Source organism: Harpia harpyja, chromosome 3 (assembly GCF_026419915.1).
Source record: "Harpia harpyja isolate bHarHar1 chromosome 3, bHarHar1 primary haplotype, whole genome shotgun sequence".
In the NCBI taxonomy this organism is placed as follows: Eukaryota; Metazoa; Chordata; class Aves; order Accipitriformes; family Accipitridae; genus Harpia; species Harpia harpyja.
The window spans coordinates 42461371-42486910 of record NC_068942.1 but is presented as its reverse complement, the minus strand read 5'-3'; the positions used below and the strand labels follow the sequence as shown (position 1 = coordinate 42486910).

General features: G+C 38.1%; 1 protein-coding gene across 13 annotated transcripts in view; it reads right to left on the bottom strand.

The window, feature by feature from the left end:
* The window catches only part of NUMB (NUMB endocytic adaptor protein), a 96555-nt gene that overhangs the window by 3819 nt on the left and 67196 nt on the right, over positions 1 to 25540 (bottom strand). For 3 of the 13 annotated variants that reach the window (XM_052782246.1, XM_052782247.1, XM_052782254.1), the window contains exons 2-8: positions 20204 to 20278; positions 14859 to 14936; positions 9081 to 9155; positions 7044 to 7184; positions 5332 to 5533; positions 2778 to 3077; positions 831 to 980 (exon numbers count right to left, since the gene is read on the bottom strand). In XM_052782246.1, the coding sequence (XP_052638206.1) occupies positions 831 to 980; positions 2778 to 3077; positions 5332 to 5533; positions 7044 to 7184; positions 9081 to 9155; positions 14859 to 14936; positions 20204 to 20278 (1021 nt within the window). Of the gene's footprint in view, positions 1 to 830; positions 981 to 2777; positions 3081 to 5331; positions 5534 to 7043; positions 7185 to 9080; positions 9156 to 14858; positions 14937 to 20203; positions 20279 to 25540 lie in introns of all 13 variants that reach the window. The other 10 variants (XM_052782248.1, XM_052782249.1, XM_052782255.1 and 7 more) reach the window with 4 other exon arrangements.

The following is a 25540-nucleotide window of genomic DNA, read 5'->3' as shown; positions in this document are numbered from 1 at the left end:
AATTAATTCATGCCAGGCATGCACGTGACTGGAATATTAGTGGGCCATGTCACACCTATCAACATATAACAATTTTAGACACTTCCACATGACAGCACTTTGTGTAAGTTAGCCAAATTGGACTGACAGTCGATAAAGCTAAGAAATTCCATTTCACCAAGCCAACGCTCGTTAACAGAATTGTGGGATGGTGGATTTTTACGTATTTGATGAGACCTTGAGTTCTGATGACCAACTGAAGTTAAATTTGTTGTTTTCATAGAGAAGAGATGTGGCTCACCAGAATTTACTGTATGATTAATTTTAGATTCAAAAGAAGAACAGATTTTAGATGCAAAGTAACAATAACTGGATTTAAGAAGGAGAGGTTCTTTTTTCACACAACTTGTATAAAAGCATATCAGTGAAATGAAGATTAGAGGCTGCTGTGCATTCTATAGTTGGCATCTCTCCACAACTTATCTAAGAGTTTGTGTGAAAAACAGTAATCATGTGGTGGCACAAAATCTCTTCCCTTGTGGGATTTGGTTCCTGTGACACACAGTTGGTAAGGTTTTTGCAGTTCAGGAGGCAGAAAGTTAAAATAGCCATTATCTCAAAGCCAGTCCCTTTTACAGGTAACTATCGTGTGGTAGGTACATGGACTTATTGTTAAAAACAAAAACACAGAAAAACTAAACAGACAAGCTGAATAAAGCAGGATGCCATTCCCCCAAAGTACTGATAAAAGGACTTGCACAAAAAATTAAGACCATGTGTTACTGGAAAGCAACATTATGTGCATTCAAGCCTCATCCAGCATGACCATGGCACACAAAGAAATCACAAACCTTGAAAGGCAGGAGACTGTGGTGCGGCTACTGTCACTGGTTTTGTCATGGGGGCTGAAGAGAAGGGGTCTTCTGATGGTGTGCTGAAAGCACTGGTGATCTGAGAGCACAGGGCACTAATGCTGTCTGTTTCCCCTTCTACCTCAGGGACTAAAATGTAAACAAAATTCATTAAATTGGAAGTTTAAAGGATACAGAAACAATTTACAAATACCAATGTGAAATGGAAATATAATTAGTTCCCTTATGTCCTAGATGTTCCTGCTACTGATTTGCATGACAGCTTTTTTTAAAATTAGTGTTGAAGACCTGACCTGAAATAGAATACCACATTAGTGTATTTTGTGACTAAGTCAAGAGGGTAAGGAGATCAGCGTTCCAGATTTAAAGTCAGTTATTACTGCTTCTCTGTGTTAATGCAAGAGGATGTTCATTTCAGAAAATAAAAGGGTTTTCTATAGCTTTAGTAGAGATCTAAATCTTTCAGTATTAAAGTGCTAAACATATCAAGGATTTGGCACTAAGATTTGGCACTCTGTGAAATGAAAATACTTATGATAGATTTAAGTGTTCCAACAACATACTTCCAACAGTAACTAGATGAAGTTTAAACGTGCTGACAGCAATGCATAGTGGCAAGTTAAGTCTAGAGTTAGAATATTGATTGCTCCAGTTCAGTGGTAGCTGAAATCCCTAGCTCCTGTGGTAGAATTATGAAAAGCAAAACCTGAATGCTCAAATAAAATGGACACTCAGTTTTAAACCAAGTATCAGCATAATGTGGATAAAGTAACATCTGGAGTAAAACTGCCGACTTACCAGATGTTCTCATTATTAGTAATTGCACTGCTTTTCAAAAGTACTGATCATCAGTCTGATGATCATGTCAGCACAGAACTGACATAAGCAGGCATAATTAAGCACAAATAGTATAAAAACCATAAGATGTCTGAACACAACATGCACCATATCTAAAATTCAGGTGGAGGCATGCCCAAAAATTGATTCTTTGAGGGATATTCCAATACAGCGCACGTGGTGTGACAGTAAGCAGCACTGGCAGCAGCATACATAGGAACATGCATCAGAAGTGTTCTGAATCATGAAAAATGCAGATTGTAGTGTGCTCGGTGAGTATCACTAGTGAGCAGTGCACTATTACTGTAAAACTGATAAACTCAGTGCTGGTCCTTAAAGCACAGGTCACCAAATAAGGATTGTAAGAGAAGTCAGACTAGCTATTTTTGTTGGTTTTGCCTTTGCCACAGTAATTTTTACTTTAAAGCTTAGAACCCTTAAACTAGCTCTGTTGCCAAGTGAGAGTACAGCTGGCCTGCAGGATAACATAGCTAAGGAGATTCTAGGACATTATGCAAGTCACTGAGCACCCCAAGTATTTATGTTGGGATAACTCCAGAAAACCCCACTACCATCACGTGAAAACTGTACCACCTATACAGTAAAGTTTCTTTTAACGCAAGGTGAAAAGCCATTCCGTTGCTCTCAAAAAGAAGAATTCAGACAGGCAGAAGGACAGACTGCAGAAAAGCATCACGTGATCCCATGACAAGTGGTTAAGGCCTTGAAGGGATTTGTGTCTCAGGATGCCCTGGCATTAAGTGGAGGAACTGGTTCAGTGACTTAGAGCGAAGAGCCAGCACCTACTAATTCACCAACACCCATTCCTGGAGCACGTCAAGCTGTGCTCCAGTATTTCAGACAGTGATTAGAACTGTTTGTCTTCTGCATGTGAATACTGCATTTGAAATTCTTGCCTAGTCCCAAAGCAGAAGCTTTCTGACATGGTGATGTTCGTCCATGAGAAATGATCCACATGAGGCAGGAAGAAGGATTTACTAGAAAATAAGGAGTTATTTGAAGCCACAGAGAAGGAAAGGAGGAAGAGACAATTTAAGGTAATGTTTTACTGGAACCATTTGGTTTTACCTGAGTTTTTCATGGGGAAATCGGTCTTCCTTTGCACCGTTGAAGGCAGCTCATTTATTCGCAAAGACAACTGGCGTTTAAAAGGAGACATCTTTTGGCTAAGGGCAGGGAAGCCCCTGAAAGACCCTTGCCTGGCAAGCTGTTCTATAGGGGCATGCCTCCGTGGAATAGCGTGGGGATTGCTCATTTCTTTATCCAGAGAGGCAGCAACTTCAGCAGTAGGAGAGGTTGGTGAGCCAGAAGAGGGGGCAGTATTGTTTGGTGCAGCACCTGGTGCTACTGTTTTCACTTCTGTTTCAACTGCTGGAGGAAATACGGTGAGGTTAGAAGAGTAAAGCAAAGTAGTGTTCAACTGCCTGCCCCTACTCCCATTTGTTTTGAAAAGAGCAATGGCAGGAATTTGCATAACTAGTACTCTTCCAAACGAGTTTCTACTACCACAGCAGAAAAATAATTTCTGTATACCGTCACTGTCTTCACCACGTCACTTTACGTACATTGAATCTCCAAAGCAAAGCTTACTAAGGCTAGCCACTTCATAGAAATGATGGTGTTATATATATTTATTCTTTTTAGCTATTCCTGAGACCTCAGCTCTAGAAATACTTGCAATTCATTTACGATTAGAGACTGAAAAGTGGATTGTGTGTTTGAGACCTTTTACTCCGCCTCACACAGAACTATGGCCAAAATATTACTGCAAACTGTATTAAGTGACTTAGGGTGGCATAGCTCAGCAGCAGCAGGGAACAGAACCCAGCTCTAGGACCTTCTTTTAAAAGCCACCCTCCTAGCCCTGCAGAATCAGCAGCAGTAGCCAAACGCACTGCACAAGCTTCAGCAGGCCAAAGGTAGCAGCAGGACGTAACAGGTTAGGCTGCATTCAGTGCTCAGGCTGCAGCTCCCCAGCTCCTCCAGGAAATACATTACAGATAGATGGAAGTGTGCTGCAAGGTAGATCCAGCATCTGAGCTGACAGGCATAGGTAACACCAGGCACACTTACAGTGAGTTCCTGTGTCACTACTTTAACTGAATTTAGCTGTCACATTACCACCCAATCACTAGTTGCACTGGGACCTCCTCCAACTTAAAGTCAGCTGCTTCACTTTGCAGGGTTTTGCATAGCATCACAATGCTTCTGTCAACCAGGCCTAATGGTAGAAATGCAGGATTAAGCCTAGTTTAAATCATGACACTTATTATTAGAATAGCAATGGGGATTTTTCCATCTCTAGGAAAATTCTCTTTCTCTCACTTCGTAAGTGAATTGGCTTTGGGGGCAATAAACACAGCTCATCAACACCACAGGAGAAGGGGAACTCTCACCACCCTGGTGTGAACTCTTATTTTACCTATATTGCTTTCCAAACGTTTTAGGAAAAACAATGACTTTTTTTGTTGACACATCAGCAGAATAACTAGAAGTCTGCTAAAGAGAGGAGTCACACTACAGATTTCTGAGGAGCTGGAATGGTAGGAGGAACTAATTATGTTGTCTTGCAAGCCTCAGTACCCATGAGTTGCAGCTGCTCGTTCAAGTGAAACTTTTCTAATCAGTCTTTCTTGGAAAGGATTTCACACACCTTCATTGAGTCAAGACTTTGACTCATGCCCTCAAGTAACAAAGGCCTTGTGTTTAAGCTTCATTTAGCACATTCTAAAACTAACATATAGGAACAAGCAGATGGATGATGAAAATGAAGATTAAAGTTTTGCAATCCAGTGGCAGCATAAAACTTGCTGTGGAACCCTCTGAAACAAAAGTTCAACTCCACTGTAAAGAGGGCTATGAACAATGTTTATAATAATTTTTTTTTTGTTAGCTGTAGAACTCCACTACTTATAATAAAACTTGAGTAAGAAGTTCTACTTTCACTTGAATTTCAGAACATTGTAAATGGCGTTTTAAATGGCTAAGAAGTAAAAACTAACTCCTCTCAAATCAGTTAGTTACTAGTTTTGAATGTAATTAACAGTGCAACAGTTATGTGTTTTATGGGAAGGGGGTGGTTGTTTTGGTTTGGTTTTTTTAGAAAGCACTCTCATTGATCTTTCTTCCTTCATGCAATATAACTCTATACATATACTTTGTAACCTGCCTTAAAAATCAAAATAAAAAGTACAGTATTTTCTAAGAAAAATGCATATAATTTCCTGTTCATTTACCATAAGCTTTAAACTACAAAAAGGATTACTTCATGTCTGGCAAACTTGTTATATTTTTATAACATTTTTCTAATAAGGCCTTTTAGTATGGTACCTATGCTGTTCTCTACCAAAAAGCAGGCTGACAAAACAAAGCAGGAGCAGCTTTCACATTGAAGCTACTTGTACTTTTTCTAGAGGAAATGTGGGAAAATGCACTATGAGTGAATCTAGGAGCATTTTTCATCTTGTGAAGTGACAAGCGTCAGGGAGTATGGTTTGTACATAATAAGGTTCAAGAGAGGGAATGCTGCAAGGACGTTAAGCCTCAATCCTTGCACAGGCTCCAATTCAACTCAGTGCTGGTTTTGCTCGCTATGGGTGATTGTTTAAGTTGCACCCCATACCTTTAGCATCCGGCATCTGTCTCATAATTTCCTCTCTCTCTGCTTGTTCAGTAGCTGTAGTGACCCTGAATGACCCCTCTCTAGTGAATGTGGTTCTGCTGGCATCAAAGGTGGCAGTCACTCCACACTCCTTCTCTCGCTTCTGCTTTCGCTCCAGGCATGCTGCAAATGCACAGCCCACGGCATGACTCAACCTTTCCCCCTGTACAAGACAACATTGCATCATACAGTAACTGGAACAGAAACATACATGTGCTTCAAGCATTGCAAAGTGATAACCTGCCTTTACAAGAGGAATCTAATTAAGGCATTAAAAAGAACTACTGTAATTGGCCACCTTTTGTATGGCTCTAAAATTAAACCTGGTATATAAAGACTCCCAACTACTAATGCACAAGCAGTGTTCAAGAAGGCCACCCAGAAATGAAAGAGATTGACGGATAATCTGTTTAGTTCAACTGCTACTAAGATGCTAGTGTGATAACATGCCTGCACTGATCCCTTGCCTCTGGATACATTTGTGCACAAAGAAACTCTTGTGAAGCCATCTTAAGCAGGTGTAAGTCCTGAAGGACAGATAAGTGCTATTTCTCAGATGGAAAAAGTTTACAGAGGACTCAGGGAGACACTACCATTGTGTGCAAGCATGAAAATTAAAAGTACAATGGTGACTACTTACACCTCTTAATGGCCCTGACCAAATGCACAAGTTAGTATTAAGAGTGCCTTCTGAAAAGCACTTCCATTATTAACCAGTGAGGTCAAAAGCATCCATTATCCAATAACTGCAATAAGGAAAGGAAATTCAAGTCAGAGGAAGTCCAGCAATCTAGCTGATACAGCAGCTACAGTTGAGTCAGAGGTGTTACTACTACCAGTAGCTCAACTCATCTATTATAATCAGTAAGTGAAATGACGTGTTAATTCACAGAGGAAAATAGAAATGCTCCAGCTCTAACGTAAGCTTAACTGGGAATTTCTAACTTCATTGTTTTTCTTGAAAGAAAAATGATAAATTGTCAAGTACAATTGCTCTGAACATGCAGCTATGTGGAGTTCACACAATGAATCTGCATGAGGTTTCAAGTGCTTTGTATAATATAGGCAGGATTCAACAAAAAGCAGAAAGAGGAAAAGGACAGATCAGGGAGTTAAATAAGTCTACACAGCAAGAGACTGATAGAGGTAACTTACTTTCAAACCTTCTACTGGAAAAATCTCTATCCCTTAGAAGCAAAGAGGATGCTAATTTAATTCAGTTTAGCTCCAACCCTTAATATTCAGATGACTTCCCATTCAAGATAACATTCGCAAACAAGAGGCTGCATTCATAACCAGTCTGTATTTACTCACTATGATTTTATCCTGGAAAAACTGTCATTGCTGTTTCAGTTTTGGCTGTATACATTTTCAGATGAGAATATCTTCTGTCTATTTTTAGAAGAGTAGTTCCCTTCTGCTAGATATATCTGAGGCTGACTGCATTCCTTTTATACACATGCTGGGCACCATTTTTCTCTCCACAAGATGACACCACAGAGGGATGGCAAATAATTCAGATAGAAAGAATTAGAACTAAAACAATTTTCAAGGACTAAGTAATATTTTAGCTGAAGTCAAAACATACTGCAGTATTCTAGGCAGTTAATTTTTCCGAGCATAACTTCCAGCTAGAAGCTGGAAGAGTTGGACATACACCATATTAAACTTACCGTGTCCTTTACAGCCATAAAGCAGTGGCATATCCAGCGTCTTGTTGTGCCATCTCGACAGATGTATGAGAATGCCCGGTCAAAGTTCCTGTCTGGTGCGCAGAAAGAAACCTTCTCTATTGTCTGATCAACTATAAGATCCTAGAGGGAAAAAATTCCCCCCCCAATAAAAGAAATGTGAGGAAATACAGAGAAACACTTGAACAAGTCATTTTCAGTGTTAACTGCAAGAAGATGACTTATACTAAAAAGAGGATAACCTGATGCGGCTATAGTTATCTGTTAATGAATTCACCATTCAGAATCTATTCCCAGTATGAAACAAAAAGGACAGAAGAGATTTTCCACCAGCCACCTTTGGTAGAAGTGTGCCAAGGCACCACTTAAGAATTTAGGGACCCAAACAATTCCTAAGATCTCTCCTCTAGACTATGGAGCTCACATTTTTGTTTTATTTTATTTTTACAGCAGCTCTGGTAGTCTTGCAATCAAAAAATCTTTACTGTGGATAAAACACGATGCTGAAACTTATGGGAGAGATCTGCATGTGTGAAAAGGTCTAGCAGCTGCTACACAAAAAGCAAAAGCTGATCTGCCAATTAGCTAAGCAGGGGTGCAATGGAGAAGCACCAGCAGCACTGGTAGTATCAAACACCCCTGATTTGTTCCCATAGATTGATGGGAGAGGTGTTTCCAAAAAGGAGATAGTATAGTTTAAGAACTATGCCATCTTCATTAAAAATTATTTTTTCAACATTTTTTTCCAAAATTGTTTCTTTTGGTTGGTGGTTGGTACTTGGCACCTGTGCTAATGTATTCAACCACCAGGAGGCAACAGTATATTCTCTTTTTAAGTCCTATACTGTTAATTACCTCCAGAGTCTGCACAACTTATTAAAATTCAATTTTAAAAGATAAGATATATGCAGTAACATTTCTAAAAATAATAAATGTATTATTATTTTTAAATGAGGCAATCAGTAGAATGAATTCACCTACATCAGTATGTTTGTATTAGAAACTGAATTCTTAAGAGACAGTAACTTTAGTGCTGATGAACCATACCATAATAGCAGCCCTGGAGAAGTCTAGCCACAGAGCAGGTACTTGACAGGCAGCCGTACTGCAGAGGGATATGAACTATCTCTACCTGCTTCTCAGTGTTGGCTTGCAGAAATCATCTTTTAGGTTGACAAAGTAAGGGTTAAATGACATGAATATAAAATGAATTAATTTCAGACTAATGAGAGTAAAAATTGTTCCGATAGCCATGCCATCTTTTAAAATACTAGTTCACTTACAGAGGCAAGCCTAAAGCTTTTCTTTCTAATTGCCTACATCTACATAAAACCAAGAATCGTTTGCTATTACTTGCACACAGGCACCTTGGTGGTACATACTGCTATTTCACAATCAAAAAAATTGTAAAACAATCTAGAAGGATGCCACAAACACATTAGTCTTCTACTTCAGACCAACAGCTTAGATATTAGAATTAGAAATTATTGAATTTGATACTCAGTTACTATTTAGCTTGAGTCTGAAGGCACAACCCCCCTATTTCATTTAGTCTCTTCATTGCATTTTTGGAAGCTCTCTCCTGTTCATTCAGACCCATACTAGCATTTGGATGCACTGAAAATTACATTGATTAGGATGAGTTTGCTCATGTATTACTACTGCAGCCTTCTGCAGTGGTGCAGAACAAAGTCAAAGGACTCTCCAAGTTCAATGTCAACAGAACTTACAGGGAAAAAATGGTTCTTCCAGTAAATGCAATAAAAAAATACTCCAAGCTTGTGCTACCTGCCACGTTTTATGAAATGTGTCTTGAAAGTAGTGTGAAATTAACTGGAGGAAAAAAATTAGCAGGCATACATATGTTTACAAAGCAAGAAATAATTAAACTAATTATACACTTCAGTCTTCCTTTCAAATGCCAACATTTGCATTAACATAAAGATTGGTGTCCATTTAAAGTTATAGCACATATGTAATTATAGAGAGATTTAAAACTTTTGTCCAGGGAAATCTAACCTTTGTTTTCTCATCTACAACTCTGAGTCCATCCGCTGAAACCCACAGGACTGCTTTAACGGCTTTCTTCCCAGACTTTCAAAAAAATTTAAAAAAAGGAAAGAAAAAAGAACAGTTTTATGCCAAAAGCATCAGACTGCCACCCGCTTCCCCTTTCCAAGAACCATAACATTAAGTGTAGATGAAGTCCACGGTCAGTAGGGTGCCCAAAGCCAGATACTCAATCCAAGTTGCAAAACATTCAGAGAACCAAGCCAAAGAGAGTATTTCAGAAACAGCACATCATAGGGATAGGGCACAGAACAGGTGGAGGCAAAAATAAGGTGTACATCCACTAACAGTAAAGAATTCAAGACTGACCAAGTGGGTGAAGAATTTCACTAAAGAGTCAGAAGACATTAATTCATAAGGAGTTACACCACAGGTAGCTTCTTTAGCACAAGTTTAAACGTAGGAAAATTCTTACCTGATATTTCCACCAGCCCTACCCTCTACCCCAATAGTCACATGGCAAAATCATGGCATCACCTTAAACCAGTGTTAAAAGCACCCAAAAATCATCAGTTACTGTGTTATGAGCTTAATACTAAGATCAATCATCCAAACATGTTTCATTAATTTATTAAATGTCACATCTTGGTAGAGAGGTAGAAAAATACGATTTCTTGATCATTTGGTGTGTATCTTAAAAAAAAGCAATGGTGTGTGGCAGGCTGACGCAGCAGAGGAGCAGTCTGGCTTTTATCCAAGATCTGACTGTGGGAACTTTCAGCTGCCACAAGCTGAGGGTAAGTAAAAGTGGGAAGCACAGGAAGGCTTCGGGAGCCATTTAAACTACAGATTCTTTCTAGGCTGTTTACTTTTTAAGGGAAAGTTACAGAAAACAGTATAAACACTTGACACCATATTCTTCTGAAACTAATTCATTGAACAGAAAATAGGTACAAGATGTCAATATAATTTTACTGGTTGTTACAGAGAACTACTACTAGAAAAATAATCTTTTTCTTTTTTTTTTAAACACGTTACTTTAATTCACAAGCCCCATACTTAAAGCCAGCTAATAAAACATTCTCCCCGTAATGTTTTTTGAAGCACTGGGTTTATACAGTTTGTGGCTGCTAATGGCACCCACCACAGACCACTGCAGGGAGTGAAGAGAGCAACAATAACAAAAAAAGATGAGGGGATATCAGCTAGTGGCTTCATGCACAAATTGCAATTAATTTTTTTTTTTAATAGTTCATTGCAGATGTATATAATTTATATTCATATGGCAAGTAATGGAGCAAGTACACATTCTGGCATAAGCCACCACATGTTCCAAGTCTGCAACACCGATTTTAACACTGTAAGGATGAAATATCTTGGACTGAAAAGTCTCCTGCTGTATCACATTGGTTTCATTCTCAGAGAAAGCAGCAAGTGTGAAGAAAACGGGCCTGGCAGAACTTCTGTTTGTTTTGGGGGAGGAACTATCTGTCCCAATTTCAGAAGCAGCAATGACACCCCGAGCGTTTTCGAAAAGCCTGGTGAGAACAGAGAATGGCACCGAGTTGTATGGAAGAGTGATTAAAAGAAAAGAGAGAAAATAAGCACAGCATGAAAGCAAGCTACAGAGAAGTGCCTGCAGAAGCAAGTTTCTAAATGTCCATCCAGCCTGCTGGATACCCCAGAGAAGGTTTAAAGTAAAACTGTCAGATTCTAGAATGCTTAAGGGAAAGAATATAATGCACAAAGGAAGATGTACTTAAATTTACCATCATATCTGTTAAAAACTATTGCAGCGTTTAAAAGTCACTTTTAATTTTTGGTCTTAAAAGACTGTAAATATCAATACCCACAAAATATAGACTATATTTTCAATGCTCAGCTAGCTTCCATAGCCTGAAAGTTGCGATTAATCCCAAAACCAAGTGGTTTGTAGAGGTCTGTCTCCTTGAACTGTTTTAAAAAGGAGTACCAGTTTCTTATAAGCCATTAACAGTCTTAAATCTTTATTTCAAGCAAATACAAAGAATCAAGAGAAGACAATGCCTGCAGGTAACTGTTTGGTTTAGATTACCATCATTAGAAACAGATACATGTCCTTCCCCAGCAAACAATAAAAAACTTGTTTCTGCAGAAATAGTGAACAGTTCCTGAAGTCTGTATTAAAGTCAAGTTTAACTGAGCTGGGTACTTCATAAAGCAGTACTGACCTTCAGCAGAGCTACTCCTCACCTGCTATTTTACCAAATGAGGATTTAGAAATAGCTAAGACATGAACTTCATGTTTCTTGGAATAAAATGAAAAGGCTAAAGGGCTAAGTCCTCCTCTCCCACTGGAAACATAAGGTTCCTCATACAAGATAACTAAACATGGGTTTGCTACACTAAGAAAAACAAAACACACTTTTATCTCCCAATTCCTTCTTCTAGATTTATGGTGGATGCAGCACATAGAAGGAGTAAGGCCTTACCATCTGTATACCACAGCTACTACACAAACACACAGCTACTACTGTTGGGCAACATATGATTTGCGCATCTACTGAATCCTCAGCTTATCTGGGCCTACAAGTAATGCATAAAGGAACATACTTCTCCAAATCAGTTTATACTGGATATACAAATCAAAGTACTACTCCCTTATGGGTCGGATAGTGCCAAGTATATCGTGATTACAAATTAAGTATGAGCATTTGCAGTCCTGGCACACACCGGACAAAAATCAGACCAGATGCAAGATACTGCATGGGAAGTGAACTCCAATGCAGGATCGCAGCTTGTGTAATAAACACTGAAAGGTATAGGTGACTCCAAACAAAAGTATTTAAAGCAAATGGCCAATATCTACTGGAACACTGTGGTCTTAAATGTTGCTACCAAGGGACTCATCTAGACATCCATATCAGTAGCTTGTCATCATATTCAAGAGCTTTTGGATGACAGCACTGCTGGAGGAGAGCCACGTGTGGCAGCGACTCCTGGGAGCCTGATTTATCAGTGCTGAGTCAGCCCCGATAGAAACCTCACTGCTCAGCACTTAGGAGGTCAGTAATCTGCTCCAATACGTTATCTGGACTAATTTCAGAGTCCTCAGAGGTCTCCGGGGGGCGGGTGAGGCACCCATCCTAACAGACAACAAGGCCTGAACACAAAGCAGGACCACCACTGCAGGTTAAGCACAAGGAAACCTCTCCAACAAGCTGGCAACGCCTGAGAGACAGGCATCCACAAAAAAAAAAAAAACCAAACCCACCCCACCCCCCAAAACCAACCAAACCAAAACCAACAAACCCCCAAAAAACCCCAAACCACGAAGCAGACTAAATCCAAAATGCACATCTCCTAATCAACAGCGCAGGTCATGACAATTTAACTGTTAGAAGTCATAGGAACGTGGAGGTAAGTAGCAGCTATATTGCAAGGTAGAAAATAAAGTTTTAAGGATGCCAGAGCACAATTAAAGTTGCCCAATAATGCATTTTTTAAATACTTCTAAATTGTTTCTAATCATTCTGCCTATTTTATTCTGTCCTGGGACTTACAAACAGCTATAAGATGTATCTGGAGTCTGAAGTACATATAAAGAAAATTTTTCATTTCAGACTCTGTATAAAACATTGAGTGATGAGAAATACATGCACTCAGTGGAAGCAAAACAGGAGAAAGATCACTGAATCTGTACTACTATTCACTACAACAGAAAAGCTTCAGTTTTAAAATATGAAGAGCTGCCTAAAAAGGCAGGTGATTTGGTTACGTTGCATACACTACAAAAAACTGCAGAAGCCTAACCTGGAGCTATCAACAGACATCTCATTTCTGGTATTGAAAATACTTTCTTTTCAATTTTAAATAAACACTTGAATATTTCCGGACACAAATCAGTCAGATTTACCTTTTAGGGGGAGAAAAATATGGACAGGGAAAGCAGCAAACCTGTCTAGACTGACTTTTTGAAAGCTGCTAGCATGTTTTAAGCAGCTCGGAATATTATATTAATCCCAATGCAAGGCATCTGCGGAGAAGTTATAGATGAGAGTAAAAATATGTAAGAGTTATTAATATTTCTCAATTATTAATAAGAGAACAGCTGTCCCTTTTTTTGCAGTTTTTCCCTAGATTTGGGCTACCATTGTAGGCCAAAGCTGTAATAAAGGCACTGTCATACTGATGCTGTGGGGATATCTAAACACTATGGATTTTAAGTGGTTTCAGTGCTAATTAATGGAACTTTACAGGCTGAAGTAGAAGTAGGTCCCTCTTTGGCAAAATATTATAATAAATGACAAAGCAAATCTACAAGGCTGTGGTAAAGTACCAGACTTCATAAAAAAGCAACTAAGATGTAATGGGGAAGCTAGCGTATTTAATAGATAAAAATCTGTCTTTGCCTTTTTTAATTAAGTGCTATGCAAATATCTGTGCTTTTACATCTTCGCTTTCTTATGTACTCTAACAGAAGTTAATACCAACAAGCAGAAAGAAAACTAACATATCTGATCAGGTTGAGGTGGGTTTTTTTCTGTTTGTTTGTTTTAAACAAATTGTAACTAGTATTTAGCATTTTCGGTTATAAAGCAAATGGCAAGTTTTGACTCCAGTCTTCGTAGATTTCAGCTCTTAAATTTCATTTGCACATAGCAATGATCTGATTAATCTGACAGATCTCCTACCTACAGTATTTTGGCCATTAAAAAAAAAAAAAAAAAAAGAAAAAAGAAAAGCAATAGAAGAAAGAGCCTCTTACTTCACCGTCACTACACTTTAGATGTATGCTTTCCCTGATCATAGGAAGAAACCTGAATTGGGAAAACAGCTGTCCCTGTGTGACATGCATCACTGAGTGAAAGGTAAAAAAGGAGCAGCTGAAAAAACCTTATTTACTCCCCAAGCAAAGCCAAAACATATTTGTGACCAGAGAATAATCTGCTCCACAAGACTTTTGTATGTTACAAACCTGTTAGTTTCTATTTAAGCCAAGATTCATTTTATAACAAGATACTTCAGAAACCATATCTTACATTAACTCCATAGGAAAACTAAATTAAAATGTTTTACAGGAATTTTAAACACAGAGTTAGGGAACAGATGAGAGGTAAAAGAGAGAGCTCTTTCCGAGGTCTACATGCACTGCCTTGTGGAGATGTAGACAGCAGGAATAAAATCACCCAGCTGTCAGTACAGCACATTCTTAATAAGGACAAAGAGTTGTTTCCCTTTGCGTCTAAGACACTGTCCTCATGAAAACAAGAGCAACGACAGAAACAGTAAATTTTTCAGTTATACAGTTGAGTTGCAGTTAGAAAAACATAGTAGGTGAATGCCTGGTCTTATCTGTGCTCCAAAAAGAAATGTTTAAGAGATGGTATGTGAAAGCAGCACACTGCTTTCTCCCAGTGCTAACATCTGGGGGTCAATTCATGGTGCCAGGCAGCCGATCATGAAGCACTTACAAGGCACAGACCCCAGCTGCTCTGTAGATATCTACCCAGGTGATGTAGGCTGGCACAAGTTTAAGGGTTTAAAAGGAAAATTCACATTTTTTTTCAGGAAGACCAAATCAGTTCAGAACACTGAATTTCCAATACAGTCCATATGGATTTAAGTTTCTGTTTCAGGTTGCTTTTTTAACCATATTCTTTGTTTGATAAACATTTTTCCACATCTGTTTTAGAAGCAAATATTCTGAAATGGATTAGGGGACTCTCAACACCCTGATTTTATGGCAGTGCTATACCAGGGATGTAACTCCTTATAGTGCAAGCACAAATGAGGCATTAAACTTACTTTTCCAAAGAAGCCTTTGAAGAACTTCCTTTCCTGGAGGAACAGGGGGGACAAGTCGAGCGCTATTACTGTAGGTAGCTAAAATGTCCCAGGGTTTCAAACCAACAAGCACACACAAGAATAGGGTTTGGAGGGAAAGGAAGGGGTTTTTAGAGTTATCCATGAGAAGGTGCGACAGGCAAATGTGAAAATAATCCCATGAAAATGCAGATCAAAGGGCACGCACACAATTCTAATAAGCTACTGCCCCTGAAATTGGTGGAAAGAAGAAAACCTCAGCCCCAATTTCATGCAAAGTGGTTACTTTATTTTCACTCTCCCTTGTTTAGTCCCTTTTAGTTAGATTATAAACCGAACTTGGCAGCAGACATGGTGGTTAAACAATTAAAATACTGTACAGGCTATTGTGAAATGCGAAGTTCTAACTCCGGAATTACAGTCAAGTTTGCTCTGTATTGATCACTCTTTCCCAAAGCAAATGCTTTGTAAGCAGAAGCAGCATGTATGGCTGGTATAAAGCAGGGTTAAACACTGCTTTATTTTATTCCATTTATTTGTTGCTTTGGTTTACATGCTACTCTTACACTTCACATCTTATGCAGTCTTCTCTAAACAGTAAGGAATTTCATCTTACCTTGTGGTACAACTTAAACACAAATGAGATCCCTTCCCCTTTCACTCTTTCTAAAGCCTTCCAAGGCTTTATACAGTATTTATACAAATACTAAATATTCATTCTACAACTCTGAACTGATAGGCTGAACAAGACCCTTTAAAGTCAGGTCAGACAGGGACAGACAGTTAGGCAAGTGCAAAGATACCAAGAGCTGAACTACAACTTCCTAAATTTCTTCAGCCTGGAAGCAATTATACTGATTGCCCAATTCACATTAAGAAAAAGGCAGCACACAATTTTAAGCATATTTGCATGCAGTTTAGTTTACTGGCTTTATTTTGTTACCAGACTGTGAAAATAAAACCGCAAGATCTGAACCCATCTCCTGAAAGAACACTTCACCACACCTGGCACTCTGCGAGCACAGCCACATGCTGCTCTGTGTTTGAGGGAAGCTGGCACAAAGCATATCACTGTTCCTGCTATCTTTCCAAATTGTTTCACTTGTAAGAAAGCTATGGTATAGTAGTAACAGGGAGGAGGTGGAGAGTTGCAGATGAGACAGACAGTGTCTTTGTAACAGCCCCTGACCCCAGATTAACACTGTGCAATTCCAACCTGTTGATCGCTGATAACAATACCATATTAAAAATATTATTACAAATATCCTGAGGCAGTGTCTCAAGAATTGATTGATAAACAAGGTTATATTTAAAACAAAGCTATGGTTCTGACGCAAGCCAACAAAGGCCAGGAAATACAAAGTTAAGAAGGGAGTGTCAATCTCGACTTTTCATTTCCTGACTTCTGCTGCTGTGTGCCTCTCTGCCCGATGTCCTTCCACAGAGCTTTTTACCAAGTATCTGTAACATATTCATGTCAACTCAGACACTGTATAAAGAACATCTCTAAGTTCAGTCAGCTGAAAAGCTTAACAATTTTTAGAGGCAGGAACGGTTATGTATTTGGACAGGATATGCTAAACACTAGGAGGGGAACTAATGGATTAATCACAGTGTTGTGTACATAATGAGAAGGGGTTGGATGCTGCTGCCAAGTTGAGCAATGACTATTGCATTACAGTAAATAACAGCTTTTTAAAGATAGCAGAAGCTAGAGAGATTCACCAGAAGCTACCTCACTTTTAGGTGATGGTTAATTTTGCTCTCAGCAAAACGCTTGTTAAACAAGATTATTGTTTTTAATAAACTGGACAAGGTTAATGGAAAAGACATCATGCAAAATAGGTTTTAAACAACACTAAGTTAATGTAGTTTAGAGATAACTAATGCATGTTTTAAAATATTAAATTATGTCTCTTTACCTGCTAAAACAAGAACATATATTAAAACAAATGCATCATTTAAAACAAAAAGTGGCAAGTTAGAAACCAATACTACATGCTAAAGCTCGTTTAATATCAAAAAATGACATGAGAGAGTATACTTTTGTCTTTATATGCTGTTCCCATACCTGAGTCAAATACACTTACAGGGCCCTTACAAAGTTATTTTCCAGTTTGCGCTAAATATTTTAAATTCAGTGAGATGGTTCTGAACAAACCACTTAGACCTTAGTGTCCAAACACAAGGATCCTACCAGATATGAAATGTATACACAGTTAGCAATATATCCTACTAAGGGAAAAATGTAAGCTCCATTGGTAATATAAACCCATGTTCATAACAGACTGATAGCTGAATACATGGGTTTCTTATCTATTAATGAGGCTGTGGTGCATTTCATCAGACAGAAAATAGGGACATAACTCAAGTTTGTCTTCATTCATTCTGAACTATATAACAACTGTACATTATAGTATTGTTGGTGTGTGATTTCAGAGCTATAAAACTGTAACAGAATACAGTATGGATGAGGGATTCTCTAGCTAAAAGTAGCTGCTTTTACTCAGTTGTCAATTAAACAATGCCTGAATAAAATGCTCACCACCATCTGGTTTCAAGTTCTGCAAGATGCAATGCTCAAAAATAATCACGCCACATTAATCGAGCAGGTAATAAAAAAAACCCTGAAAGGTTAGGTTATTTCCCACAATAAAGAGACAGAAAGATTTGTTTGCATCTTTTCTTTCAAAAAGCAAAGTAGAAATTAAGCTATTCCTAAAACCAAGATTAACACTGTTCTATGATGTTCTTGACAAATCCCATAAAATGTTTTAAAATCCATTAGTCAGCCTTAAAAAAGAACAGGCTTCAGTTCTGCAAATGAATTGCCAACTGTTGGAGAACAACAATTAAGAGGAAAAAAAGTTTATCTATTAAAATAAGTAGATAGACAGAACTTAATTTTAGAAGCTACAAGATACAGGTATTTCAACAATTCTGTCTAATTTTTATTGACTGGATTTATAAAACCTTCATGTTACCTGCAGAGAAAACAATAAAGATTAAAAGAGGTCACATACATTTCAATGCAGTTTAGCCCTATGAAAAGTGAAGTCCAATTTCCCTTAAGTTAGTCTTTCAGTTGGAGCACTGCAGCTCAAACTTGTAATTCTTTCAAGACCAAGAGAAAGCCCATCAAAATAACCAAGTACCGTGAAAGCAAGAGACTACCAAAAGAACAAACTGTTTTCTTATCACATTCCTTGCATGCTAAAACATCATCCAGTGGTTTGGCTTTTGCTAATTAAGAGAGCAAATTGTACAGAGAAGAGCTTTCAGTAATATTAGAGTCCTAAAGAAATGCCCCCAGTTTAAAACCTACACGCTGGGGGTGGGGGGCAGGGGTTGAATTGCAGTGAGCAGCTCCAAATGAACCTTGGATCTGATGGAGTCTAGCAACTAAAGCACACAAAGTAGTTTCAGTAATCTGAATCTTCCTCTTGGGCCCAATGAGAATTTCTTTCACCTCTGCTTCTCAACTTCTAACACTGACAAGAGAGACAATGCAGACAGCAATCGTAAGAGACATGCGCTGGTGTCCAGTTTATATATAGACACCAAAAACTTCAAACAGCAGAAGAAATCAAAATTATCTGAAGAAAAACACTGAATTTATGAGAATGGGTAAATTGATGCCATCCACAATTTGGAATAAAGACATAGCACAGAAGAGGGAAAAGAGATTATTTACTTCCAGAGAATGCACTGTAGAAGTCAGATATCCAAGTCTGACATTTGAATCAGCAATTCAGGTGATCAAGAATCACAAACCTGGAATTATCCAGATTCCAGAAGAAACTGGGCACTATGCCTTTACTGTGTCTCATTATTTATAAGCTTAGGTACACTTAACTGGCTTGTGGGCTTAAAGTTTATAAAAAAACTAGAGAACAACTGCTTCACAACATCTCTCATTTTGTTCCTAGGGAGCTAAGTAGCATGAAGTAGATACTGCAGTGTTATTTGGTGTGCTAATAGAAAGTATTCTGATAGAACAAAAACCAGAATGGGACAAAACCAGATGCAATTCATTATGTGGTCAGTACTTGCACTTTTAGCTACATAAACTAAACCCACAGAATAAAGAAACTAATTTTTATTTTGTACGGCCCTTTTTAATAAAAATCAATCACCAATCACTGTTGGACTGAATGGGAACAGATGGGATGCAGCTTTAACAGGTTGCTATACATTAGCTGAAAGAGAAAAGAATGAAAAGACTTGATTTTAATCAGAGCACTAAAGCAGTTCAGAAACTTTACAGGAGAACAGAAGGAAAAAAAGATAACATATAATCCTCTGTCATGTGCTAGGAAGAAGGGAAGAACAGGTCTAGTTGGAAGTTGAGCTCCCACATTTGGTAAGGAAAAAAAGTGATGTCCAGTAGCAGATATCTTAAATTAGGAAAGGTACAGTAGAAGTGTTTGATGTACTTTCAGTAATTTTGTTGAGCTGCAAGGATACAAGAGTTTCTTCCACTAAGGCATCACTGAGGAATGTATATAGCTAGGACACACAAAGGAAGTGATGAAAAGGATTGCAGTTCTCTATCTCCATTCAAACTTCAAATGTTAACGTCCTTTCTCCTTCTGTACTCTTCAATGCTGTTTCAGCCTCAGTTCCTCGATAGACTGATCACTGCCTTTGCAGAGTTTGCTATTTCCACAAGATTTTGTGATATTACTACTGCAGGAAAGAGATGACAAGACCTCTTCAAATGAGCCACAGAAATACAAAAGAGCTTTGAACGAGTGCCATTTACAGGAGCAAACGTTCACAGAAGCCAAACTAAGAGCAGCCCACTTCATGACATATCAGAATTAGGCAGCCTTCGGGCCACTTTGAGCAGATGCAAGCCAGATTATTTCATGCATGACTACAATGTTGCAGTGCATTAGAAAAAAGCAGCCTAAAACAAGTAATATTTTGTATAATAACAGTGAATTAAGTCACTATTAAAGTGGCAGGCAACAGAGGGAGAGAGAGCGGGAGAGGAAGAGAGAGAGAGAGGGAGAAAGAACTGTTAAAAAACAATGATTGAAGTCCCATGTGGGTACCAACTTAGTCTGAAAGGTCACAGAGAATTTTTACACATTTGTTTTGCAAATAGTTTCTGCAAGTAGGAAGAACAGTTGTAACTCTCTCCCTCTCATCATCAGATTAGCATGTCCCCCTAACCACAGCAGTGCTCTCACACCGGCCAACTGTTCTCCTAACATGGGTCAAAAGTTCAGTCCTTAGCTGGGGCGCTGCTGCCGAGCGGACCTTTTCCAGTAATGCTCACAGCCCCAAAGCCAACCTTTTCATGAAACAAATATACATACAGATTTCAGTCTCTTCACAGCATCTTCACAGATATGCATTCCTCTGGATTCATCCACTTCAACATGTCCCAAGTACTGCAGGAAAGAGAATAGGGGGAGAAAAGCTTAACAGTAGCTCCTTAAGCTCCCTGGTTTAAAAATCCAATCTCTGAATTCATCTCAGTACAGCTGAGATGATAGACACTAACAGCACTTTGCTAGCCTTCTTTTGAGACCTGTATTTGGAGATTTGACTTTGTATTTATATGGGGCACCAGCATAAGTAAAAAAGCATAATATATCTAGAAATTCTGAGGGAAAGACAGACTTCCCTTACTTGGGGAAAAAAAATTAAATTGAAAAGTAGAACTGTATTTTCCTGCTTATTCAGAATGAGCTTTAGTCACTTTTTTTTACTAGCATGGCATGAAAACCTTAAGTCAATATAGAGATGACTGTGAATAAATTATTTTTGAATAATGATAAATATATTTAGTATCAAGAACGGAACGATACTACATACTAAAATAACCAAATATATTTGAATGTTCATGCCCAAATACAAGAGATTTCAATCTTGCAAACAGAAAACATCCTTCTTTCCCTCCCCCTGCCCACTTTTAAAAGTTGTAAACCAAAATTTTTTATCTTCATTACAACACCAGGGTCTTATGTGGACACTGAAACATTCATCATTCTCACAAAAAGTTTTTAAAAATATCAGTTTTCTGGATATTCATCTTATCAAGCACTACTTAAAGAAAACCCAGCAAAACAACAGCGAATAGAAACTGCAAGTTTCAAAGCTTTTAAGTTAATAACCTAGAATAATATTAGCCTGCAGAGAAAGCAATTTCAAGAAATACATCGGATTGTAGTGCTGAGGGTACTGTGGATAGTTTCATTTTACAGTCGGGGGGGCGGTGGGGAAGCTCTAAGTTTTCCAATTTCTCCCTACCTTTTCCAGTCATAGTTCTTTTTGATAGGGGAAGGAAATGTTCTCTCAGAAACATTCATATCCTTATTCAAAGTACTTAACTCTTGAAGAAAACCACAGAAACTATTAAATAAAAGCTTTCTGAAGTTTTGTAGTAAGAGGAATAGGTAAAAAAAAAAACTTACCCAATTTATGTGGCATTGTAAGAATTGTATGCAATTCAGCATTTATATCCTAGACTAGCTACAGAGCGAAGAAATGGTTTTAAAATATCAGAATCAATACTTGTGTCACTTAATGCAGGGGTAAACCTAGGTTTAATAATCTATTGAAAGTCCCACTCCATCACAGAATATTGTCATGAGTTATCTGAAATCTCCCAGTTCTTGTTTCATTAATTAGGACACCATACTTAACTAGATGGACAAAAAACATTTCACTCTTGAGCACCATATTGAAGCACTCTATCAGAATAACGCAATAGATTCAACTAAATGGACAAACTCAGACTGTTTTAAAGATTCAATAGAAATTTGAAAGTTGAGATTTTTTTCACACAAGGCAAGATGCTCCAAAAGAGGAGACTCTACATATCACCCTAAATATCATTAAACTGCTGAAAGATTTAAAAGATCTTGAGTGACAGAGGGCTTTAACATTGAATCTCACTATGTGGCATTTTTAAAACAAAATAAATCTGGATGGAACAATTCTGCAAGAATTTCATTTAAACCAGCCCTCACAGCTGGAAAACAGCTTGAAAAATAAATTGCATAGAAACTATAAGATAAATAAAAGAGATCTGACACTTTAGAGCTTTTTCAAAATGAGCTCTGTGAGGCTGAAGCCTTATAATTGAATGCTAGAGCTGCCAAAACAGCAACTGTACTCCCTCAGCTGAGCTTGCTGAACACTTGCGCAAGATCTTCATTTCTCCAGAACAAACACTAACTAGAAAATTTTAATCCTAAAAATACACGAATAGTAACAACTAAAGATGCATTTACTATGTATCTGGAAGTACGTATTTATATCAATAGCTATCATAGATGGACCTTTGATTCTGCCATGACTCCTCTGGAAGTTCCAGAGATGCAGAAATTCTGTGGTTGTACGTATTTGTCACAGGAAAGTTTTGAGTTTAGTAACTTAAGAAAGTTTGTCAACTTCTCTTTTAAAAAGGAGGAGTATAGACAGGAACAAGGCTGAGGTTTATAGAGGACAGAAAAAAAAAAAAGATATATGCCTGGAATGAGCCATCTAGTTTGCATCACCATTAAGCAAAGTATCATACAAGCAGAGGACCACTTTCAGATTTCCTGAGCTATCTGCACATCTCATTTACCCCACTGTAGGCAAAACGTTTCCAACTGAAGATCCAAACCATTCAGTCCCTATACTTGGCAACCTGCCTTTTGCTTGGAAAAGAGAGAAACAGAGGAGGGTAAATATTGCCTCATGTCACACTCCAAAACAGACAACCATTTTCCCCTGTGTTGCCAAACCTCTATTCAAGTCCCATGCTTCAACTTTCAGCAATCAGTCATGCCACTGCTGCTAGAGACAGCAAGTTTAGCTGCAGTTTTCAATACTGCTTCCACTCCAGTGAATGGAGACATTATTGCACATATCAAGGGCATCTACCCACACCAAAAGGGTACAATCCACAGACCTCATTGAGCATCAATCAATTCTGAATTATAAAAGAAATTACACTGCCACACAATCCTTCTTTATGATATAGAGGACAAAAGGTGCTTTGTTTGCACTTACACTTTAAGCCCTTCATCAAAAAAAACCTTGTTCTTCCCATTGCACCATTTTTGCAGAAGCCAGAAGCTCATCACTATCAGTTTCAGTGGCCTTGTACATTTTACAGGCAGTTTCAAAATTCTTCCTGTTTTTTTTCCTAGGGTGGGGTGGTAGTGTGTTAATTCCTTGTAGATCCCAATAGATTTTTAAGTTTCTTTCTCGTAAAAACAACTTTCAATCGTATAATCAGAATGCTGTGGTCCTCTTCTTTTTTTAGCCAAGTGTCCCTTAAGCAGCAGGTCCCCTTCCAAGTCTTCAGACTTATTTCTAAAAACTTCCCGCCCCAGGCTGAGAGTAGATATACATGGCTCCTGTAGTTATCCAGTGCTACAACAGTTACCTGAATTCTAATGGGTAGTAATCAAAGACGTAAATATTTTTTCAAGAAACTTGGCAAACAGCTCTGCTACAGACTGAGACTTTTTCTAGTACCCTTACATTTTAATCCCAAATGTTAAATTGTAATTATATCACAACCTAACCTTAAATTTGAAATATCAGCTCAACTTATTAGTGCAACAGCATTTTAGGAATGACATTTCAAAATTTAATAGAGAACGAAAAGACAGCTGCTAGTTAGATTAAGACATGGTCTGCTCCTTACAGCCTGAAATTGAAGTTAAACACCAGAATTCAGGACTTAACAAAAATAAACCATCACCAAACTCTGTTGTCCCATCACAGGAGAGAGATTGCATGGAAACCACTTTAAAAAGCAGATACACAAATCCCACACTTCTATACATAACCTTTCAGGATCTCTGAAAGGAACTTCCCTTTCAAACAAAATGAGAAGAAACATACTGTGAAGTGCCTGGGCAGCAAATTGTCCTATATAAGTAAAATCTCATGCAAATCGATCACGGCACATTACCACAAACACACTCAAGGACTGGGACACATAATTACTGGGTGCACAAAATCAATGTGAACTGCATCAGCCATACCATGGTGACTGATGACTTTGCAGAAGAGTAAGGAAGGGTGTACCCCAGACATACTTGTAAAGTGCACTCCTTGTCACAAGGATCACTGCAGCTAGCATTCCTGGAAAGAGTGAGTACTTTTCCATCATGAAAGTGCACATGGTAGGAATGCAGTATTAATATTGAATGCATTCCTACTTAATTTCCATAGCAACCAATGAATGATAGTCATGACATCAGCAATTCTCGGCCATAAGATGTTCTGTAAGAGGTTTAATCATTATACCAGAAATTAACCACCAATGCTTTTACAGAAAGCTAGAATCCTTGTGGGCAGAGTCCACATACAAAGTAACAAAATAAAAGCTCTGATTCAAATAAAATAATTTCAGGGGCTGTTGGAGAACCCCTTAACACAAACATAGAAGTATTGCTTATATTAACATTTTCAGAAAAAAAAGATGAGATGATGGTACAGCAAGTAATAAAAAAAAAAACCAAAAAAACCCCACTTTCCCTCTTCACCTCTGGGCTTTATGTTCTCTTTCACAGACAGTGGTGTTTGGTATCAATCTCAAGTCAAACAGAAAGCAATCAACACAGGAACAAGTTAAACTTGCACATAGCAAAACGCCCTTAGAACTTGAAAAGTGCTTGAGAAACTTTATTCTTTTTCAACAATTTAAATTTTTTCCAACTTCATCTAAAAATGAACAACTTAAGTTACTATATCAAGTGTTTTTGGTGAAGCTGTCCTACTGCCTTACCCCAAATATACACTATTGAAATTGCTCCTAAGAAAACATCAAGGGCTGATGTATCAGGTCAGAAACATTGATGGTCAGAAACAAAACAAATCTACCATCTGTGTCCTAGTACAAGAAATACTGCCCTGATCTTCTTTCTTTGTTTTCATTTCTTTCACAAATACTTGGCTGACTCAGTTTTCAAAATTTCAAACTTCAACAATAATAGCTGGCAAAAAGAAAGATCCTTCACCAGAACTTCCACCTGGACAACTCACTCAAGCCAGTTTTCTTTGCTGAAGCCTGGTAATGTTATTACAGTTTCTCTTCCAGACACAGCTACACAAATCATTGAAGTTCCCTCTGTATCAGCAGATGTTCACATGCACCGTTTCGTTTGCAATAACAGATTAGGTTCTTCAGATTACATCTGCAACTAGACGGATGCAGGAAATGAGCTTACTCTAAGTCTTGGCCAAGGTGTCCCGTGCTAGGGAACTAGCTGCCATAGGGAGAAGCATACCACCATTTCCTTGGTATTTTTCCTAGAGGCAAAGACATTTCTCCTTCTTCCTCTGTATAAGTACTACTCTTTCTACAACTGGAGTATTATTTGTAACAGTAAGACTGACTACTTGGCATCTGCATGTGTAGATATGCTTCTGGAATTGGTATTGTTCCAGAATTAAAGCCTGAGCTCCACAGTTTCACAGTAGAATGCTGTCTTGCAAGTAGACATAAGCTTAAATCTAGAAAGCCTAGATACATCTTAAAGCTGAGCTACTTTTCCACTGACTTCTGTAAGATTTACATTCCAATATTCAATAGTTTATTTCTCTCCTCTCTCACACCCATGCTCTTGCTTTTTTAATTTATCAGTTTGAAAGAGAAGTTTGCTTAGACAGAGCTGTAGAAGCACAGAAAACAGAAACTCCAT